The 24162-nt window shown below is 38.5% G+C and overlaps 1 protein-coding gene across 3 annotated transcripts in view; it reads left to right on the top strand.

Moving 5' to 3' along the window:
- The window catches only part of LOC121875279 (integrin alpha-PS1-like), a 116611-nt gene that overhangs the window by 67524 nt on the left and 24925 nt on the right, over positions 1–24162 (top strand). For 2 of the 3 annotated variants that reach the window (XM_042379741.1, XM_042379739.1), the window contains exons 2-4: positions 11710–11837; positions 16296–16325; positions 21837–21937. In XM_042379741.1, the coding sequence (XP_042235675.1) occupies positions 11710–11837; positions 16296–16325; positions 21837–21937 (259 nt within the window). The remainder of the gene's footprint in view (positions 1–11709; positions 11838–16295; positions 16326–21836; positions 21938–24162) is intronic. The other variant, XM_042379740.1, reaches the window with a different exon arrangement.

Here is a 24162-nt window from a genome sequence, read left to right as displayed (position 1 = left end):
TGAGACACAACCTTGGGAAACTTGGAGTGGTGAAAAAAAAAGAGTTTGGCGGGAATGTTGGAGGGGTAAATAAATAACTCAGGAATTTAGCGGGAATCTTGGAGAGAGAGAGAGAGAGAGAGAGAGAGAGAGGAGAGAGAGAGAGAAGGAGGGTGGGCGCTGACGCAAGAACCACAACATCAAATAAACACACGACCTTTCAGGTGACTATGGCCGCCCACCACCTAAACACTGGCAAAAAAGTTTTCTCCCCAAAGCCTGTGAAGTCTGTGCTGTTCTATTACATGGTTTTAACTCTCTCTCTCTCTCTCGGTGTAATCAATCCATTTCACTCGTTCTCAAATCTAAGAAGACAAGTTTAGATAATATTAATACCCACTCTGAGATGAACTAAAACTTTGATTCACTATACATTCTCTATTGTCTTAACTGTCCTTGGTAAGTCAGCAGAGATTACATATTCTTAATGTTTTCCTGCGATACAAAAAGCGAATAAAATCAGTACCGTAAAACCTAGTCGGAGAACAACGCAACATTACTCTGTCCCGTTGGATTTGTGTATATAAAAGAGGAACTTAGTGCTACATAACCTTACTGTACCGATCTGTTATGCTGTGTAAGTTGATTCCCTACAGTGCTATACATGAATTACAATACTGTAGTTACTAAGAGCCAAGAGTTACACAAGCGTACACTTTTGATTCAATTAATGTCAACACAAAGTATATATTGCATTACGTCTATAAACTTTCTCCTACTTTGTATTAGCTCTACTTAATGACTCTTAAACAGACGATCCATTAAAGGTTATCCTAGACAGCATGGAAGAATCATCAACAAATATTATCCATTGTGAAAAGCTTATTGATGTGTATACCTTCTCTACCGACCCGTGAGAGCCTGGTCTATAAATATCCGAATCCTAACCAAAATAAAACACCGAATCCTAACCAAAATAAAACACCGAATCCTAACCAAAATAAAACACCGAATCCTAATCAAAATAAAACACCGAAGCCTAACCAAAATAAAACACCGAATCCAAACCAAAATAAAACACCGAATCCTAACCAAAATAAAACACCGAATCCTAACCAAAATAAAACACCGAATCCTAACCAAAATAAAACACCGAATCCTAATCAAAATAAAACACCGAATCCTAACCAAAATAAAACACCGAATCCTAACCACAATAAAACACCGAATCCTAACCCAACAAAACACCGAATCCAACCAAAATAAAACACCGAATCTCAACCAAAACAAAACACCGAATCCCAACCAAAATAAAAACACCGAATCCTAACCAAAATAAAACACCGAATCCAAAACCAAAATAAAAATACCGAATCCTAACCCAAATAAAACACCGAATCCTAACCAAAATAAAAACACCGAATCCTAACCAAAATAAAAATTCCAACTCAAACCAAAAAAACACCGAATCCTAACCAAAATAAAACACCGAATCCTAACCAAAATAAAACACCGAATCCTAACCAAAATAAAACACCGAATCCTAATCAAAATAAAACACCGAAGCCTAACCAAAATAAAACACCGAATCCAAACCAAAATAAAACACCGAATCCTAACCAAAATAAAACACCGAATCCTAACCAAAATAAAACACCGAATCCTAACCAAAATAAAACACCGAATCCTAATCAAAATAAAACACCGAATCCTAACCAAAATAAAACACCGAATCCTAACCACAATAAAACACCGAATCCTAATCAAAACAACATAAATTTACCATGCTTTTTTCTTATTAATATTGTATAAGTTTTCTTTATGGTAACTTTAACTCCATAAAAATTGAGATATTATTTAGATATATATTACATCAAACTACCCCAGACAAATTTAATAGGCCTATGTAAGATGTAATAAGATATGGCCTCGTACTATATATTTGGTATTGGGTTTCCTTAGTACATGTAAATATTTGTATTTTTTTTTTTAATTCCATATAAGATTATAAGTTCATGATTTTCCCTTATTAAACATTTTTCACAATTATTATCGCTATTATCATCACAAACATCAACACCAGCAGTCATCATCGTCGTCACTATCTGCTCTCATCACCACCATCACTCATCACCTGCTCTCATCACTACCATCACTCATCACCTGCTCTCATCACCACCATCACTACCATCACTCACCACCTGCTCTCATCACCACCATCATCACCACCATCACTACCATCACTCATCACCTGCTCTCATCACCATCATCACCACCATCACTCATCACCTCATCACTACCATCACTCACCACCTGCTCTCATCACCACCATCATCACCACCATCACTACCATCACTCATCACCTGCTCTCATCACCATCATCACCACCATCACTCATCACCTGCTCTCATCATCATCATCAAGGTGGGGAAGTAGGAAGAGCTCTTTGAAAACATGTATAAACAACGTGTATAAACATTAGCTTCCGCCATTAAACACTTCACTAGTGAGGCGTGGGGGAGTTAAAGGCTCTCTTGGACGTGACGCGACTTCCTCCCTCTGTTGTTTCTGTTTGTTATTGATAGAGAGAGAGAGAGAGAGAGAGAGAGAGAGAGAGAGAGAGAGAGAGAGATTGATGTGAATATTCTTAAGTTAGTTAGTTACCATGAACCAATCGTCTTTATATTTTACACGTTGTTGTCTGATGTAAAGTATCGTTGTTTAGGTGCGTAAAGACCTTAGTTGCAGTTAATACGATAGATGTGTACTGTGACCAGACCGCCTCGTGGGTTATTGCAAATTTCTAAACTACAAATAAATAAATTATTAATGAAAAAATCGTGATTGTAAACAAACGATTAATGTAACAACACTAAACAGATACAGTACAACGCCATTTCCTGCATCTCATTATTTTATTTACCTCTTAGAATGTAAACAAAGATGGAGGACATCGCAGAAAAGCAGTAATATTTCTCACTCAACAGTCAACACCCTTCACTACACGTGCTGAATATATTATAGTTACTTAGGGTGAAACTCGCTGATTGTGACGTGTCAACCTGTACTGAGTGGTAATATTTGTCCGGGCATGATGTTGTCACGTACTGTAGGTGGAGAAATGTACTGTACATACAAGTCAAGGAATAACCCCAGTCATGTATGTTATCTTGCTAGTTACCTTGCATTCAAAGTTTCATGACAATCTTAATGACACATTCAAGTGACGTAGGACTAAATTTACACCCATAACTCCGCTGACTGTCACTGTCAACACAGCGCAGGGCAAAGGCAAAGTGACTACAGTATATGGTGCTAGAGAAATACAGGCGTGGAGAGGACAGATTAATTATTTACTTATTTGTTTATTTATTATTTATTTACTGAAGGCAGTAACACAAACCTAACCCAAGGCTACCGTTAGATCTTAGGGTAGTGTGGAGTGTGGATGTGTCGACATAAATACATATTTTAGTGATCATGCTCGTGGTATTCTTCCAATATTATATACTCCAGCAGTTATTGGGAATAGAATGTCAACATTTAATATTATGACTGCTTCAACAACTAAGGCGTTTTAAGCGCGTAACAAGGTTAGTAATTACTCCGGTGCTCCATCAGCAATTAAATATTTTGAGAAATAGAGATAAACTGTATAAACAAACACATCTCGGCGAAATAATAATAATAATAATAATAATAATAATAATAATAATAATAATAATAATAATAATAATAATAATAATAATAATAATAATGTTGAAAGTAAGGAGAATCACTTTGAATTTTATAATCTTCCCCGATAAATTCGTTTAGTGCATAAAACACAAATCCGGATTCCGCTGAGCACTTGAGAAAATTATGTTAATGACCACCAAAAAGACTGTGGTCTTTGTCTCGCGCGAGGGACTTTACGAGACAATACTTACTGTTAACAGACTAAACGAACCATCCAATCCCAAACATTCCAACTCAAGGTAATTTTACTTCCAAGTTACGTTTAATTGGGTCAAGTTTATAAATGTTAACTTTTTGGTTGGTTCGTTTCGTTCTATTTGAAATTATTCAGGCTTTTAATCTCTGATGGAATCGTAAACAAAAAAAAATGACGTTTCCATGGAGATTTTAAGCATTTTTTCATAAATACTCAGTTAATTTCTTCTTTTCTTCTACACGGAATATACTGTACCTTCAAGTCATTAAACTAAATATTTCTATATACAGTTCTGTAGATCTGGTTAAAGACTACAATAAGGCCGCCTTTCTTCACATTTAAAATATAAATAATAAAAAAAGAACCACATAAGGTAGATGAGTCTGAGTTTGTCTGCCTGTCTCTCCGTGCAAACTTAGCTTGTTAAGGCGACCACAGAACCCACACTGTTTCGGTCACTGGTTAGAAAAGAGTGACAAAAATTGGCCTTAATCTAAATGAACGCGGGTGAAGAATTCTCGGGGTGGGTGGGTGGGTCAGGAAATGTCAGTGAGTGAGTGGGTAGGTCAGTGAGTAAATGAGTGGGTAGATCAGGGGGTGTCAGTGAGTGAGTGGGTAGGTCAGTGAGTAAATGAGTGGGTAGATCAGGGGGTGTCAGTGAGTGAGTGGGTAGGTCAGTGAGTAAATGAGTGGGTAGATCAGGGGGTGTCAGTGAGTGAGTGGGTAGGTCAGTGAGTAAATGAGTGGGTAGATCAGGGGGTGTCAGTGAGTGAGTGGGTAGGTCAGTGAGTAAATGAGTGGGTAGATCAGGGGGTGTCAGTGAGTGAATGAGTGATTGACTGACTGCCTGACTGAGTAAAAAGACTAGGTTAGCTTAGTTCATGTTAGGTTAAGTTAGGTTAAGTTAGGTTAGGTTAGGTTTAGACCAGGCCGACTTCTATCCAAACTAAACCTCAATATTATTAACGATGATTTATTAGAACCGGACCTCATTAGGATTGAAGCCCACGCGACCAGTAACAGTGAAGCACTTAAGACTGTAAGTTTTTTGAGGAGTTCCCCCTTAAGACGGCGACACACCATCACGACCCTTGTGGTGGTGTGTGGTAGTGAGGCCGCACCAACTGAAGACGACCCCGGCTGTTGATCTTCTGAAGGACGAGGAGAGGAGATGGAGGAGGAAGGAGGTATGGGGGGGGAAGGGAGGGGGAGGATGATGGTGAGGAAGGGGTTGGGTGGAGGAAGGGAGGTGATTTGTGGGGATGAGAATAATAGAGGAGGGGAAGAGAGGAAGAGAGGAGGAGGAGGAGGAGGAGGAAAGGTGACGGAAATACTCACTTCAGTCTGCCTCCTTTTCACCCTGTCTCTCATCCTCCTCTCACATCTCTCCTCCCGTCTCACACCCCTCCCTCCCACACTCCACCTCCGTCCCTCCCTCACTCCCCCTACCTCCGTCTGTCCACCCCCCTCCTCCACTTCCCCCTGACACAGAAATATTAAGATGAAATAAGATCAGAGGCAAGATGATCCCTTCTGGTGCTGTTGAACCCGAGAGAGAGAGAGAGAGAGAGAGAGAGAGAGAGAGAGAGAGAGAGAGAGAGAGAGAGAGAGAGAGAGAGAGTTGGGAGGGGGATGAAGGGAGGCAAAGAGTAAGGGAGGGAAGGAGTGTAACATGGAGGGAGGTAGGGAGAGTGGCATGGAGGGGTGAGGGAGACAAAGAGAGACAAGGAGGGAGAGGGAGAGACAGGGAGAGACAAGGAGGGAGAGGGAGAGACAGGGAGGGAGAGGGAGAGGGAGAGACAGGGAGAGACAGGGAAGGAGAGGGAGAGACAGGGAGGGAGAGTAGTTTTTATACTTAGCCACAAAAAAGGGCAGTAAGTAGTCTTGAGGCAAATTAATTTTATTCTAGATTAATGGTCTTAACCCCACAAAAAATACTCAATCCCACAAAAATATTTAAATTCCCACTAAAATGTTCTTAATTCCACAGAAAAAAATATATAATCCCCAAAATTAGTTAATAGACATATGGACAGACAGACAGACAGACAGACAGATAGACAGACAGACAGACAGACAGACAGACAGATAGATAGATAGATAGATAGTCACAATTTACAGACACGTATTCGCTTTTGCTTTTAAGGAAATGATTTTAACTTTCACTCCGCCTGGAAATGTTTTTGTTTGTGTGTTTTTGTTTACCTGTTTTTGTTTACCTGTTTTTGTTTGATATGTTATTGCTTGTTTTTCGTTGTTTGTTTATGTGGTCGTCCAGTCAATGAAATTACCGAAAATCAATCTCTATATCTCTCTCCCTTCTTATCTAATTCTTTCTCACACACACACACACACACACACACACACACACACACACAGAGGTAAGTGAAAGAGTGGCGGAAGGCGACCGGCGTTGAGTAAGTCAGGGAATCTCTCTCTCTGTCTGTCACTGTCTGTCTGTTTTTCTCTGTCACTATCTTTCTGTCTATCTGTCTGTATCTGTCTCTCTTTGTCTGTCTGTATTTCTCTCTCTGTCTCTCTTTGTCTATCTGTTTGTATCTGTCTCTCTCTGTCTCTCTTTGTCTGTCTGTTTGTATCTGTCTCTCTGTAGGTTTATAATATCTATTGTGTATGCGAGTGAGTATTTGTATATTTAATCGATGTTTATGTGTGCCAGTACTCTTGAGTGTGTGTGTGTGTGTGTGTGTGTGTGTGTGTGTGTGTGTGTGTGTGTGTGTGTATGCACGACGTAACCTATGTACACGTAATGACTGCACAGTGTGTCCTTGTGCACCACCTGTGAGCACTCGGGGCGCCTTAATGATCACGACTACTACTACTACTACTACTACTACTACTACTACTACTACTACTACTACTACTACTACTACTACTACTACTGCTATTACTAACGACAACAACAACAACAACAATAATAACAATAACAATAATAATAATAATAATAATAATAATAATAATAATAATAATAATAATAATAATAATAATAATAATAATAATAATAATAACAGCTAAAGGTTTATTGAAAGGACATGGCAGATAAAAGGCTGAAAATATACACGAAACACAGATGATAAAAGGTTACATAATTAGGGAATGACTCACTTGATTGATAAAAACTTTCACTACGAAAACATAAGTAGCAGTAAGTGATCTTGGAGTGAGTGAGTGAATGAACGAGTCTCCTTAACTCTTTATAGATCAGCCTCAGAGCCTAATGAGTCACTATTACCGATTTATTTATCATCTTTCTTTGTTTTCTGTTCGTTTATATGGTCGTCCAGTCAGTGAAATTTCCTTAAATCAATCTTTGTCTTTCCTTCCTCTCTCTACACACACACACACACACACACACACACACACACACACACACACACACACACACACACGGTCCCATAATCAGACTGTAATACTGAATGAATAAGTGAGATCAATAGGGGTTTCTCATCTCACAGTAGGTCATCCCTAGGGCCTCATGAGTCACCTTTACCCACTTACTCACCGTCAGGAGGGAGGGCAGGGGGAGGGGCAGGGGAGGGGGAGTATCAACAGTATGGTCCTGTTGAGTATAGCCAGGATTACGGCTTATAGAAAGTCACACACACACACACACACACACACACACACACACACACACACACACACACACACACACACACACACACACACACACACACACACACACGTACTCTCTCTCTCTTTCTTTGTGCCATAACTTACTCCTGAGTGAGCCAGTCAGTCAGTCAGATACATCTTCACATCACCGGATAGGAAGAATATTAATCATTATATGGAAGTTTGTTTGTATCATCATCATCATCATCATCATCATCATCATTATTAGTAGTAGTAGTAACGCCAGACTCCTACTGATGACGTCACCCGGGCGACCTTGCAATTGCATACTTTGATAATGAGGTCATTTAGTACGCTACCACCCTGCAGATTCTCAAAGGTTCCTACGTTAAATATCCCTCCTAACTGATGATGGGACAAGGTATCGCCCTTGAATTTGGCTCAACTGCAATAAAAACAGACGAGAAAAAACGTGGAAATTGCAACGGGATGGTAGAGGAAGTGTAGAGAGGGAAGAAGAAAGGGAGGAATGGAGAGGGGAGGGAAGGCATAGATGAGGAAGGGATGGGAGGAAGGAGGGAGGGATGAAAGATGAAGGGGGAGGAGGGCAGTAGGGAGGGAATAGATGAAGGTGGGAAGGAGGGTATAGGAGAGGGAGGAAGGGATGGAAGAAGAAGAGGAAAGAAGAAACGAATGGAAGTAGGGAGGGAAGGAAGAAGAGGAGGAAGGGATGGAAGAGGGGGAGGGATGGATGGAAGGAAGGGATGGAAGGAAGGGAGGAAAGAAGGAGGGAAGAAGAGAAAGAAGGAAGGAATGGGGGGAGTTTCTGGACAGCGGGTTACCGCTATCAATGGTCTCTAATGAAAATTACACTTTACCGCCAATGGTGAACCCGGGTGATGGTAGTGGTGGTGGTGGTGGTGGTGGAAGCAGTAGTAGTGGTGGTAGTGGTTGTAGTGATGGTGGTAATAGTGATGGTATAGCAAGTGGTGGCGGCGGCGACATTGACAACATAGATAGATAGATAGATAGACAGTATTTACCCTGGACAGACTGATCTACAAGGCACACAGTGTAGTGGCCTCCTCAGATGGTTACTGTCAACAAATACTCAAGTTTACCAGCCACCTCACACAACACCAACCAGACACTCCAACGAGCCTCAGTCGTAATGTTTCCCTGTAACTTAAGATGTGAGAACGGATTCACTAAAGTTACGACATAAATTTGGATTCGCAAACACTTGAACAAACAACTTGCACATGTCTACACCCACACACTCATGATAACGTACACGTGTCAGTGCGCACATACTTACCCATGCTGTCACACACACACACACACACACACACACACACACACACATCCTGGAGATTATCGCAATCTTCACCACTAAGGGCAGGTGTGAGGGGATCTGGTTATTTTGAGAGAGAGAGAGAGAGAGAGAGAGAGAGAGAGAGAGAGAGAGAGAGAGAGAGAGAGAGAGAGAGACCTTCCATTGTTCTTTTTCGATGCCAATTATACACAGTAAAGGTCCCAGATCCATTAATGTCACGCACTCATATGACAGTCACGATGTATGTATATGTATTATCATGTGCGTTATGGGTGTAGTCATGTTTGGGTAGGTAGTAGGCAGCTACCAAACAGGGAGGTACTACTGCCTGGGAAGATATTGGAAGCACAATGTGTTGTCTAATGGTAGACCCAGCTGCCATATGACCAAGTCCCAGGTTGGTGATCTGACTTTCTGCTTCATTTACACACAACTGCAGGTCTCAATTGTTTCTCTTACCATTGACAACGCAACATACATACTGTATATCGTTTCTCACTTTTGATCTTTTTTTCATTTTTGTATTTATAGTTCTTTATTATTATTATTATTATTATTATTATTATTATTATTATTATTATTATTATTATTACAGTTACTGTATTATTATCATCATTATTTTATTATTTTATTTTTGTTTGTTTTATAATAAATTTTATTTATTATGAATTATTATGACTATTATTTATTAATATTATTATTACATTTTCGCTCCCCCCAGGCCCCGATGTAGGTCAGTGACCTGTGCCCGGTGGGCTAAACCCCGTAAAAAAAAAAATGTACGTTGTAGATGTGGCCAGACTTTACACATAACATCAAGTACTGTACGTTGTGGTCATACTGTGTGTACAAAACATCATGTATGTTGTGGGTGTAGCCAGACTGTGTGTACACGTGACATCATAAAGTTTCCTTGTTAGAACCACAAACACAAAACCAAGTTCAGTTTCCAGCATTTTTTTTATTGTTTTTGTTGAGGTTTGTTTGTGTGTCACGGGAGGGAGAGTCAGACCTCAGTGCCTCTCATAGTTAACTCGTGAGAGATAATGATGGTTAAGAAGTTGACTGTCGAATGAGCATCGTCCGCTTCTTAACAAACTCCACCCATTTCTAACATGTTTTTTTTGGATGTAAATTTTTACCCCTTTTACTAATCAACCAATCAGGCGGATTCGTATATCTCAGGAAGATTTATTCATCGTGCGAACCTTTGTGAATCCGGATAAGACGTAGAAAAACCCCTGGGTGTTGACGTGGTGCAAGTTGTGTTGCTGTGATTATGTTTTTATCGTGACCTTTTAGAGCCATTATGAACGCTCTACCTCACATATCTGTCCGAAGTTATTAACCTCTATAATACTTCATTACTTCTGAGGCCATTTGGTAAAGATTACTATCGTGTGATGGGCGTGGCGAAGAACCCTGTCAGTCACACTTAACCACACCCTACGCCCGTGGACCACCTCGTCACTCTCAACCAGGAACTTTATCGTTATGGGTCGCCTCAGCCAGTTGTGATTGAGTGATTGATGGAATAATGGATTGATTGATGACGCATAGTTGGTTGATTTTATTATGAATACACTAAGTACGGGGTATAATCCGGCATAGGTGTTATTAAGTAATTATACCATAAGCATTTAGGTTAGGTTAGGTTAGCAGTTTTCTAGCTTAATAAATGTTGCTCTTTCCAATAAATACAATCTAGGGGTTATACAGTAGTCCTTCAGTAGAAAATTATAGAATGAGTTTGATCAAGGTTGAGGGTTAATTTAAAACACATGATCTAACGGCTCACGTCAACTAACTCACTACTCATGGCGCCTGTGAGGGACCGGGGAGCTATTTAATGGACGTCAGCGAATAGGAGGTATTTGATTTATGCGCTGGAGTTACCCAATGCTATTTACACACGTCAGAATATAAACAGAACTGGTCCCAGGATGAAGCCTTGTGGGATATCGTACAAGAAGCAGTATACGGAGAGTCACTCATGTAAACTAAAGTGTTTGGAAAATAAAAGTTACTTGAATAAAGTCACAATTTGGGGAAGGAAAAAGATCCTAGGATATATAGACACATCTTTTGAGTAGTCTAAGTTAAGTTATATTAGGTTAAGATTAAGGTTAGGTTAAGGTTAAGATTTAGGTTACGTTAGGTTAATGTTACGTTAGGTTAGTTTATGTTAAGTTATATTAGGTTAAGATTAAGGTTAGGTTAAGGTTACGTTAGGTTAGTTTATGTCACGTTAGGTTAGGATAATGTGGTCCGTTTGTGACTTCTTTCCTCTATTTAAGTAAACAGCAGACTCTTACATGTTGAGTAAGATGTGGACCACTTGTTAATTAAACCACTAACTAATACCCTGATGGTCTAGATTTGGTAATAGGATTGTGGTCCACGGAGGCCAATGCCTTACAGACGTTGATATACTTAGGAACACTCCCACTGTGTTTAGGTTAACTTTAAGAATTTAAAATCTCACCAAAAGTGGTAAGGTAGATGCAGTGGGCCTTCATTACTGTACTCTACAACCACCCGAGGGGGAAGTATCTGTGTAGGAACGTTGACCTCAGTGTCTATGTCTTTGTGTGTTGTGATGACTGCCATGCAAATCTCTCATGAAAAGAATGACCCAAAACAGCATAAGATTATTGTGTACATTAAGTATATTAATAAGATACTGTACGTAATAAGATGCCGTACGTAATTATCTGCGTACGAAAAAAGCTCATATCCTGACGTCAGATTAGTGTCCAAATAAAAACAAATGGTATAAAATTTATCTTTACAGTGACATTCTGGTGACCCCCAATACTGAGAGTCAGATATAAACATTTGACAATAACCCTTTATCTCCTTGCAGGATACTGGTAGGAGCACCCAAGGGCGACAACCTACAGCCGGGCACCAACAGGTCAGGGGCACTGTGGAAATGTCCTCTCACCACCCGCACCGACGACTGTCTACAAGTGCACACGGACGGCTTCAAGAGTGAGTAGTGGTGGACGCCCCGCCACACCACCACCCACCCTCCTGTATTTCCGCTCTTCATCATCTTTAATTCAAACAGACAAATTGCTATGATAGACTTTAAACAATAGACTGTAAGCTATAGAAATCGGATAATTAGACAGTTGTGTGTTAGTTGTACTGTACGAAGCAAAAGTTGACATTTAAGAAAGTGTGAATGTGACATCACGAACCTTTGAACAACAAGAAGGTTGACAATTCGCTTTGGTTAACTTGTGCATTTGGTTGTAATTTTTGGTCTGTAGTTCAGAACATATATTAATTTAACTGAATTCCAAAGAAATGTTTTGGGTTTAAAAGTAAGACCAGAGTTAACGATGCTTTCATTGATAATACTGATGACAATTATTTGCTTCTCGGACGCGACAAAGCCACATACAGTACTCACACACCTTTGTCTTTACGCAAGATGATCAATGTTATGAAAACCAAATAACTACGAATACAATACGACCACTGAATGATTTATTTTTAGAGGACACAAACCCATCACAACTAATCTAACCAAACCAAAAATATTCTAACAACATTGATTTGGGTTAGGGTATAATTGGGTCATCAACTTTCAAAACAGATTTAGTAGGTAAACAGTTCAGTGGTTTGTTCGTGGTGTTTTTCTAACTATGGTCATCTCACTGTCTGTATGGTAGAAGTATTGACGCCGGGCCAACAAAATACAACTGGGAGACACTGTGTCACTGTAACTATTACAGTGCCAGTGATACAGTTTACTTTACTAGTTGTATATCAATTGAGACGACAAGTACCTGTTCAACAGAGCACAGTTCAGTACAGTACAACAGTCATTTGAATACGCCTGTGAGGGGGATGTACTGTAGTTTCATTCCACAAATTGTATATTAAGATATCAAGTTCAGTAAGGAAAACACTTGTGGAGTACATAGCGGTGTACACAGTAGTCTCACAGTACATAGTGGTGTACACACTAATTCCACAGTAGGCCTACATGTCAGCTAAATACTGTAGTCATTGCACAAACTTGGTACTGATACAAGTTTCATTAGTAAATTCGTCAATTTTTCTCATTTATATTAATAGGTTAAGAACGTAGATAGTTAATGACTGTTCAAGGTAAAATATAACCCCCTAGTAAGTGGTCAGTCGCGTCCTCGTTAAGTGGTAATAGAAATTTTAAGTGATTCAACCCGCCCGTATATTAAATAGTTCGTTTAATTTACCTCCACACAGATCTAATGTTCATTTCCATATATCAAGCTTGGGAGAGAATCTTAGAAATTGTCAACTTTTTTTATAAGTTAGATTATTAGATTTATTTGTAGTTCTAATGTATATATTTATTTGAAATTTGATTAAGTGTCGATAGGCATCCTATAGTTGTCATGTCTTGGTGTAATTTCAATTAGCAATAGGCTGTGTAGTTTCATCACTGTATTTTTATATTTCAAGCATGAGTACTCAGTAGGTCTCTTAGAAGTTGCCATCTTTCAGTGTAAGTTTGCTATAGAAATAGATACGTGGATTAAATACTTTATATTGCAAAGGTGATAAGGCCATTTTAGAAGATGTTCATTATTTAACGTAAGTTTGATTTTGAAATTTTCACCTGGTGTTCTGATCATTTGTGTTAATTAGTCAAATTATTTTATTTATCTTAATATAAGCGTGGATCCTCAAAGGTTCTTAAGTTATTTTTTCCTACGTATCTTGGGAACACACTCATCGGACTGGCTGTCATGTCGCACCAGTGATAATAACGGGTAAGTTATTCTCGGAAATATCTTAAGACCAATGAAAAATTAATTTTCTCCCCTCCCACTTAGAAAAAAAAGACGTACGAACCTTTGAGAATCAGAACGAGGATTAAATATATGATAATCAACAATCATTTAGGAACTAGTTTTTCAAAAGGTTTTGCAAGATAATTTTCCTCCCCTCCAGGCATTCAGGTTAATTATAAATCAACGACTAGTATAAGGTGTGAGACACGTACTGTTTTGTTTACCGTCAAGAGACAGTAAGGTTTTTTGCGACATTTCCCGTTGAAATACTACAAGAGACAGTGAAGTGGTCAGGACAAGAGCTCGACGACCTCTGCCAACGCCTCGACTTCTCTGGCTGCAAACTGTACAGTGTTGGGAAAGAGCCAAGAGCAGGCCCGCTGAACAATTTTTTTTTCTGCTAGATGCCGTGATCCAACTAAACCTTATCTAATCTAGCTAAAACTATCTTGTAGTTAGGTTAAGGTTAGTAAAGGCTGGTTTGGTTGAGTCGTGTTTTTTAAAGGAGATAACACGAACCAATCAAAACTACTGTAGGATCGCCGATACATTAAGTCTGGCAGTTTTATTCAGTCCAGTTTGGTTTATCTTTACCAAAACTAGAATCGCTCAGTTAGGGTCAATTAGATAAGGTTTAGTTCGCCTTTACTGAAAAAAATTAACGGTCCTGTTTGTGGTATTTTAATTCAGACGACAATGACTAACCAAACATAAAATAACTCAAACTGCCTTCAGGATCGTTAGTTTACGTTGTGATTGGTTGGTTCGTGAAGAAAAAATAAATAGTTTAGCGGTTTTATTCACCATGGTACTTTTCCAACACGGTACATCTTGCCTTCGGGGGCCCCACATGACGGCCTGCTGCGGTCCACCATTTGTATACATAATGACGTGCATGCTGCTGTACAAATACTGCCAAAATGTGGCTGAGACGGCTAATTTGCTGTAGGAGGCGCCGAATGTAGCCATATAAGACTGCTACTACTACTAGGCTACCATATACGGCTCCACCTCCTCATGTTTTTTCCCGCTCGCACAGACGTGACCTGTACCGCACTCTTGACATCTTCTGCTCCCGACTGTAATTGATGTTTCTCTGGCTGTATGTCTCTTCACTCCTGCCTCCAGGGCCTAACTCATTCTTCTATTAATATTTTACCCATTAAAAATTGAATCGGGAAATCTTAGTCAATATTACCATATTTATTGTCCTCAAGAGCCGGGGTGAGGAACCATTAGCACCTTCTATCTGTGTAGTATTGATATATTCAACTATTTAATTTCTTCTTCTCACTGTAGACATTTTTTAACAATATTTTAAAATTGTACAGAACTACAGTTGAGTGTGTCCAGTTACAAGTGACACCATTAAATATCACAAAACAGTCTAACTAAAAGTTCTACAATACATTATTTCTTCATTTGCTCAGTTTCTCTCTGTGCATGAATCGGGAAATGATGTTTGTGTCTCCTTGTCATTATGTTTACGTTTCTCCTGACAGTTGTATGGCACGTTATTCAACATTATTGTTAGTTGTAGTAGTATGTTGTAGGTGAAAATAAACCGTGCTCCCTTAACACGGTGATATATATTGTCGGCTGATAAACTTAAATTAGTAGTGTCTATAGGGTGGTGTATCACTCGCTTTTTCACCTAGAGGTCTCTGGATCGAGTCCCGCAGAGTGGGAGCGCCCCGAGTCCACTCAGCTGCAGATTGGGTACCTAACATTACAATTAAGGAAATAAGGTGGTAGAGTGTGTTGCCGGCCGGTCACTCTGTGTATCGAAGGATTAGTATTCAGTATGCTGTAGTGGATAATGCCGGTAATGGCCCGTTAGGTTTGTGATTAAATATGTCCGTCTGTCTGTCTGTCTCCATTTAACATGTATAGACTGTGAGCAGTTGGAGTAGAATGTTTGCTTCACAGTTAATAAACACAGGGACAACATTCTGTTAACAAGAGAACAGGTGACAGTTCAAGTTCATGCCAGAAAGCTCTAGTGGTGATCGTTCAGCCTTGTCTACGAGTTGTAAATTATATTTCCCTCGCGACTCTTGGCTTATTAGGATTATATGCAGGACTAATATGTGAAGACAGGGAAGCACCCAGTGGAGAAGAGTTATTAGGTAGTATGATGTAAGTAGAACAATTATGCAACGGGCGAGGAAGGTGAAGATAGAGGGAGGTCTTCACCCACCACTGATGATGATGCAAAATTTAGGGAAGTGATATTTTTAGCAGTGGATTAATGTAAGTTGAGGATGATGATGCTCCCTGCAGTTTAGAGTTACTTATCCAGCAGTGGTTGTATCTTGATGACGAAACTGGGGATTTAATTCTATGTAACAGCTGTTAATGTTAATGACTAATATCTGGATATACAATACAGTACTCTTAATGTACATTCGATTGTATTTAGGGCTGTTAATTTTTTTTTACAAAAACCTTATCAGCTGCCAAGTGAATATATAAATAATATACTATTGTAAAAAAAGCTGTGCCATTAGGCTGTCAGGACAAGCTCAAGAGAAGACAGTGGACGCGGATGTCGTTTCCCATTGATGTTCGCTTTTAAATGTTTTTTTTTTATAAAATTCATTCTTCAAAGAAAGATATATGTTTGTCTTACGTTATGTGTGTTGCTTATTTCCAACAGATCCGGAAACAGGGCTCTACAACTTTGACTGTAAGTTTAACCCCCACCCCCATCACCACCTACCACCACTACCACACCACCACTACTACCACTATCGCCGCCGAGTCCCGTGGCATCGCAATCGAGCATGAGGCTTCACCATATTTGGATTGACTAACAAAATCATTGGCTTCACACATATAGCACCTTATACTCATCTCCTCCACCTACAGCACCCTGTCGCACCTCCTCCCTCTTGGCAAGCACTTTGAAAAAAAAAGCTTTCCTCTGCTTGTATCGGTGTTGCCTTAAATCACGGCTATGTCCCTCAAACACTTACTTAAATCTTGCTTGTTGGGGCGGGCGTGATATGGCACGAAATAATAATTCTCATATATTCCCTCACCTGTCATATGCGCCATCCTGTCAAGTGCTCCTTCACCTGTCATACACTCCATCCTGTCATGTGTTCCTTCACCTGTCATACACTCCATCCTGTCATGTGCTCCTTCACCTGCCAATCCTGTCATATGCTCCATCCTGCCACTCCATATATCATACGTTTTTCATTGTCATATTCTGCTTCAACTGTCATACTGGCAACTGTCACTATGTCAGTTAAGAGTGACAACCACGCCTTAATATCGCATTGTTATGACTCAGGAGTGTGGTGTCTCTTAGCTCAAATGAACTCATATGGATCCAAGTAATCCTAGATGAACCCAAATGGATTCAAACAGCCCAAGTGAACCAACAATGAAGCCTTATTGAACTCCTTTGAACCAGAAATTGAACCCTGTTTGATCCAAATGAACCATAAATGGATCATAATTGGACTGAAACCAAAATGAACCCAACCCAACCAAACCAAACCCATTTGAGTCATTTAAATGAACCATTCACTAGGTCATCCCTGTCTTGGCCATCACCACCACACACTCACTGTCACAACACATCACCATTGCCCTCCTTACCATTAACTTAACAGCATCCTCCATTGTTTTTTTTTATTTACCAGCATCACAAAGAATTGGAGTTTGAAATAATATAACGACTAATTGTGTGTGATTTTTTGGAATGCCTTGTTTGGTTTAATTCCTCAATCCACGTCTTCCTAGATACTGCACTAACAAATCATAGCTATAATTACTAGCAAGCAATCATGCCGTTCGACCATGGCTCTATATTCTGTAACGCCATTATCCTCCCCATCACCACAGTTTTGGTTATTGCAATGCACATAAATAATGAATATGCTAGCTTCCACTTACTCAACAAGCATAATTTATTTCCATGATGCTAGCAAGGAGAATTTAATGGTGTTCCTTATGTCCACCAGGGAAGGCTTCTGCTGCTCCTGGTGAAGAACACACTAAAGTGACTATGCTGTATCTTTTAGCGCAACTTAGCTCACATCCATGGAATAATACGCTTAAGATGAGTTATTACGAAAAATATAAATAAAAAATGACTGTACTAGAAGATTATCATTTGATATGCTCTTCACTGTAGGTAGAATATGTGATGAGAGAACAGAGGGAAACTAAAGAATGTTTAATCCTATAATGAATAAAAATTAACTGAGCTCTAACCTTCAGTAAGATAATGGTGCCTTAGAAATATTCCTACGCCCGAGATAGTGATCCAGTACAGTGAACATGCTAATGAAACAGTTTATCAATAGCTTTTGTCATTTATAATACAGTATATGTAATGTACTGTACATTTATCCAAACTTCGTGAGATAGAAGTTTGCAAAATTTCTGGCGATAAACCCAAAATAAAAAAATTGTATTGAATGTTAATGTACAAAGACAAGTCTTGTTAAGAGATACAGATTTTAAATTCCTAACAGTACAGACGTAATTGAAGTACATGAAGGGGGGGTAAAGTAAGTGACATAAGTACTGTATACAAATAATAGCACAAGACCTATTACGTTAATTACTGTATATTTTTAATCCTTTCACTACAGGGATGCCACTTTTAATATTTTATTTAGCTACAGCAAGACAATTTGATTCAGCTCAGAGGGGGACCCCATACACAAGGGGCTAGTAGACTATCTCCCATAACTTCCACTAGAAAAAATTTATACTGTTCATGTGAATAATTTTGTGTGAGCCATTTATATACACTGTATGAAATTACTATGTTTAAAAATCCCACAGAGTTTATAAAATATCCAATATAAAGAAGGGTTTAAGGTATTTACAGTTCTCATTATTCCCACATCTGAAGAAGCTTTATATAATTTCTCCTACAAAATTAGATGTAGGGACCAATTACTGCTTAACTGTTTGGTAGGCAGGAACAAAATGCACTGAACAAATTACTGACACAGTTTTGGTGCTTATTACTAATAGCCAAAAGGTATAATTTGAAATACCTGTACTCAAAATATCCGCTTTAAAAAATCATCTTTATGAAGTTTGAACTAACACTGGAAATAATTATTAATATGTTCTCTAACAAATTCAGAATCTTTATTGCTAGTGAATGTGCTTCTGAATGGCCAATATTGCAAGAAGTGAGTGTGAATATGCATGAATTTTGTTTATGCATTTTTTGGTTTCAATTTGCATGATTTCTGCATCAATTCCTCTCCCATTTCCTCCTCACCTCTCTCTTTTCCTCCCTCACCTCTCCATATTCCTCCCTCTCCTCTCCACATTCCTTCCTCTCCCCTCCCATTTCTTCCCTCTCCTCTGAAGTCTCTCCCATTTTCTCCCTCTCCTCTCCATAGTCCTCCCTCTCCTCTCCAATCCATATCACTTCCTCTCCTCTCCCTTTTCTTCCTCACCCCTCCCATTTCCTCCTCACCTCTCCCATTTTCCTTTTCTTCCTTACCTCTCCCTTTTCCTCCTCCTCCTCTCCCATTTCCTCCTTATCCTCTCCCATTTCTTCCGCACCCTTTCCCATTACTTCCTCACCTCACCCATTTCCTCCTCCTCCTCCTCTCCCATTTCTTCCTCCTCCTCCTCTCCCATTTCTTCCTCACCTCTCCCATTTCCTCCAACTCCTTTCCCTCTTTCTCTTCTCCCTCTCCTCTCTCATTTCCCCCCTCACCTCTCCATTATCCTTCACAAATCCTAGTTACACCTCAGTTTGTACATCCATATTTATTTATTGTTTACCATTTACTTTGAGTTCTTAATATTTTCATAATTTTCTTAGATTTTTTACCATTTTCTTTTAACATTATTTCTTTACACACATCCTAACCTAACTTAACCTAATCTAACTATATTTAACCTATTTCTTAATAATTTACTTTTTTATCCTCTATCATTTCGCAAGTGAACACAAGAGGTGAAAGTTTGACTGTTGACTTGTGTATAAATTTTCAAGGGAGAAAATTTACACTTAAAATTTTACAGTTGTCAGTAGCCAAATTCTCACTTTCTTGTGCTCCTACACCCAATTTTTTCATCGTTTTTTTCTTTAAGTTCTGTATTTCTTTTCGTTTTTATTTCTTAATTTTTCCTTGACACTTCATGACTGTCCTTCCATTCTTTTTAATTTTCCTTTTTCATATTATTTCTCATATTTCATATTATTTGGTACTAAAGTTTCCTCATATATATATTTTATTTTCCACACTTCCATGTCTGTCCCTTTCAAGCAGGACTTTGGTATTTTTCACCTTTTTATTTTGGTACGACTCCCCTTTTTTATTATATTTTCAGTTGCATCACCTTTTTCCAGAGTAGGTTACTGTGAGCTGCTGTTTCATAAGTGGTTGATTTTAGCTTAAGGTTGTCTTTATGTTTATTTCAGTTGCATTTTGAGTTATTTAAGCATGATGGAACCCAAATAGTGAGTTGCTTCTCTCATTTCTTAACATTACTTGGGGATGTAGAGTAAATACAGTCTTAAGATTGACTGAATATTAAACTACAGTAAAATTGGAATAGGAGATGTCAAAGGAAAAAAATAAAGGTCAGTGAGATAACTTTTGGAATTATTCTGTATTTTACTCAAGTACAATACAGTACAGTATTGTATGTTTAGATCACAGTACTGTACTGTACAGTACAACAGTTTAGTGATTGTCTGTGATTTTAAGAAGTGACAGAAGCACAAGAGGATATATATATATATATATATATATATATATATATATATATATATATATATATATATATATATATATATATATATATATATATATATATATATATATATATATATATATATATATATATATATATATATATTTTTTTTTTTTTTTTTTTTTTTTTTGCATTTTTTTGTATCTTTTATTTTATTGCCTGACATAATTAGGTTTGTTAGTATTTCGTGCTTTATATTTTTTAGGTGCTGTCATGGTTTTCCTAAGTTCCATATGCAACAAATTTTATTCGTGGCAATGAGGAAACTGCTTTGTTTTTCCCATGTATGATGAAACTGGAACATTAAAGGGATTGTATTTTTTTCTGACTGAGAATAAAAAAATGTAGGCGTGTCAAAAAGTTCTCTCAGTCAGTCAGCCAGTTAGGTGTTCTTAGAAATGACTAGCTGGACTTAAAACTGCAACAATCCCTCTACATAAGTTCCAGTTTGGTCTATGAGTGGCATGTACGGTAATGAAATTGTATCTAGGAAATATAAATCTTGACCTGATTGACACACTGAACTTGAACAAAAATACAAGAAATAAGTTTGCTGAATATTGTATGTTAAAAGTATATGTTGCATTCAGTACACGCCTCCTACCTCCTCGACCACTGAAATATTGGACAGTACAGTACTATAATTATCTTCTTAAAACAGATCTCAAGCCTCCCCCCCCCACACACACACAAAATAATAATAATAATTAAATAAATAAGAACCACTTACTGTTATAAATATAAATTTGCAAATGAGTTTTTTATATTTTTATTTTAATGTTTTTTTCTTCTGTATTACTGTAGTAATAATTTTTGTTAATGAATCATCAGTCAGTCATGTACTGTACCTGTATTGTGCTCATTTTTATATGAATGTGAGATGCTGATACAGGTACATACCTGAGGTGGGACATTAATTTCAAAGGCTATTTCTGTAGTTCTTGATCAAGTGAAAAGTGTGTCATCAGATTTAGATCATCAGTTTCCTGGACACATTCTGGGCTGTGATATGATATGATATGATATGCTTGAATGATATGCTTGGTTATGACTTTTGGTTATGGCAGCTATAATGTTGTCGTTTTGGTTTGTCACAATGAATTTTATTCTTGCATCGTTTATCAGTATTTTTAATAGTTAAGGCTTAGCTTGTAACTGTACTACAGTATATATAGAGAACGAGCTTTTTTAAATGATTTTGGAAAATGTCTTGTAAATTTATTGCTTATTGTGATTGGTATGTATACAGTTTGTATATATTGTAAAATGTATAATTCAGTCATGATATGACTAGTTTTCTTGTAAGCTTTCACTGTGCTTTGTAAATACAGTAAATAAATCAGATGTGAGATGTGTTTAATATCATAAGGTAGGTCAAGCAGGCCAAGTATGTTACCATCATTTTAACATTCCATTGTAACATTGTAACGCACTCCACTTCTTTCAGATGAAAATGATGTATTGTCAGAACCCACGGAGGATGAAATTAAAGATGACCAGTGGCTCGGGGTCACCCTCAAGAGCCAGGGACCTGGTGGCAAAGTTTTGGTAAGAACTTCTCGTCTATTGGTCACTTAACCTTCTCATACAGTATTGTGTAATGTTGCAGTACTGTAATTATGTACTCGAAGTCAGGTGGGGGGGGAGGGTCCCTCTCCAATAGAGAAGTAGAGACAAAAGTAATGATTAAAGTTTTAGAGGGCAGCAGATTATATGTCAGTCAATTTAAGCTGAGAAATTTTCTTGTAATAACTAAGTTGGTTGTATTCACATGCCAATATTTTATTCAGGACTATAAGTATAAATGTTTATTTACGTATTTGGATTTACAGTAGTGGTTCAATAATTTCCATATAGCAACATTATGGTACAGGATAAGAATGATAATGCCTGAACCTAGATATGAATAAGAATGAATTGAAAGGTACTGAATCTCGTAATTTACACCCAATAAAGTAGCCAGCCTGGTTCACGATAATCATCCTCTCCTAAACCCCCTGGGACACTCCAGGGAGGGGAGGAGGTAACACATGTACACACTGTATAGAGTACTACTGTACATTAATCCCCACAACAGTATGAAAACCTAAATTTTCATCATTTGGTAGAGAGACTTAACTTCAGTACATTACTGGATACCTGAGCCATGTCACAACTTTTGGGTCATTGAATTTGAACACATTCAGATTAACTGGGTGAAGGGGAGGGGGTAATCACTATGGGGGCTACATTCTTTTAGCCCCCTGTAGTACTGTAATGTCTTATTTTGTAGAATCTTGATACTGTATTGCCTAAATTTGGTTTAGAAAAAAATTCCCACTAAACAAGGGCAGATCCAGTAGTGTACTCAGGCATTTTTGTACAGTAAAAAGTACAGTCTCTCCTCGACTTACGTCGGGGTTCTGTACCGACGACCAGGTCGTAAATCGATTTGGTCGTAAGTCGAAAAGGCGTAAATAATACATAGAAATTCTAAAATGGGTGTCTCTTTATCTTCTCAGCACCACGAGAACTCTCACTTTTACGCTTGCCAGCCATTTTAAAGGGAATTACAAACAAAAATTTTGTCAGTACACAGCGCGATCACTAACATCGGGACTCGAAAATACGTAATGTGAAAAATATTTTATACGACCATGGCCGTCGTATGTCCGGGTTGTCGTAAGTCGAGGAGAGATTGTAATTACTATTGACCTCGGAATATCTCCTAATATCAGGTGTGTACATAACTTCAAAATGGCTTCAAATTGCCCAGGATATTGGTCAGATTTCAAAAAAAATTCTTGGGGGCTTACAGCACCCCACCCCAAAACCCCCCAGCTGGGTGGGCTCGCTTTGCTTGCCATGTTACCCCACCCAAAACTTCTTGGACCCCCCCTTTTCATATTCCTGGAACTGCCCCTGCTATAATACCACTATCTAGCCAAATTTAAGCCAAAATGCAGTGTGCTCTAGGCACAGAGAGTGCCTCCATTGTGTTGGTGACCAGTGACAGAGGCCTATACTATGGCATTACTGTACTGATCATTGCTATGTGATTGGGTGAGAACCATGGCATCACCCAAGGATGTCAGTTCATGTTTTATAATTGTCAATTAAGGTTGCAAAATGTCATTTATTGGCCTTCACAAAGTCACCGCCAATTAAAAAACTGTCCTTTTGGACCGAAAATGCTGTAGTACAGTACAGTATAACATAAAGAGTACTGAACATTATATAAAATGCTTCCTATAGAATACATCATATAAACCACATTATTAGAATAATAAACTGTTGTGGACAATGCCAAGTTATTTAGGGAAATTAAGAACCAAACAGTCTGTGAAGAGCTGCAGAATGATCTCTATGAGCTTCAAGAATGGTCAAGGAAATGGCTGCTAAGATTCAATGTCACAAAGTGCAAAAGGATGCACCCGGGTCACACCAATAGTAAGGAGGTGTATCATATGTCCCAACAGGGCAAAGAGACTGCATGAATTGAGACCTGGGCGTGTAAGTCGACAATGAACTTAAGTTCTCGGGCCATTGTGAGAAGAAGGTGAATCAGGCAATGAAACTAGTAGGTCTTATAAGAAGGTCGTTTAGATATCTGGATGGTCCGTCGCTCGTCACAATCTTCAAGAGTGAGGTGCTTCCCCGTCTGGTCCCCGAGGGATGCTAGACTGTCAATTGATTGAAAATGTCCAAAGGAGGGCCACCAGACTGGTGCCAGAGAGATTGGAGCGCCTGCAACTACCTAGCTTATACTACAGACGGGCGAGAAGTGACCTAAT

This window comes from Homarus americanus, unplaced genomic scaffold (genome assembly GCF_018991925.1).
Source record: "Homarus americanus isolate GMGI-L3 unplaced genomic scaffold, GMGI_Hamer_2.0 scaffold56241, whole genome shotgun sequence".
Lineage (NCBI taxonomy): Eukaryota > Metazoa > Arthropoda > Malacostraca > Decapoda > Nephropidae > Homarus > Homarus americanus.
The sequence above is the reverse complement of the archived record's forward strand: the minus strand, read 5'-3'. Positions and strand labels throughout refer to the sequence as shown.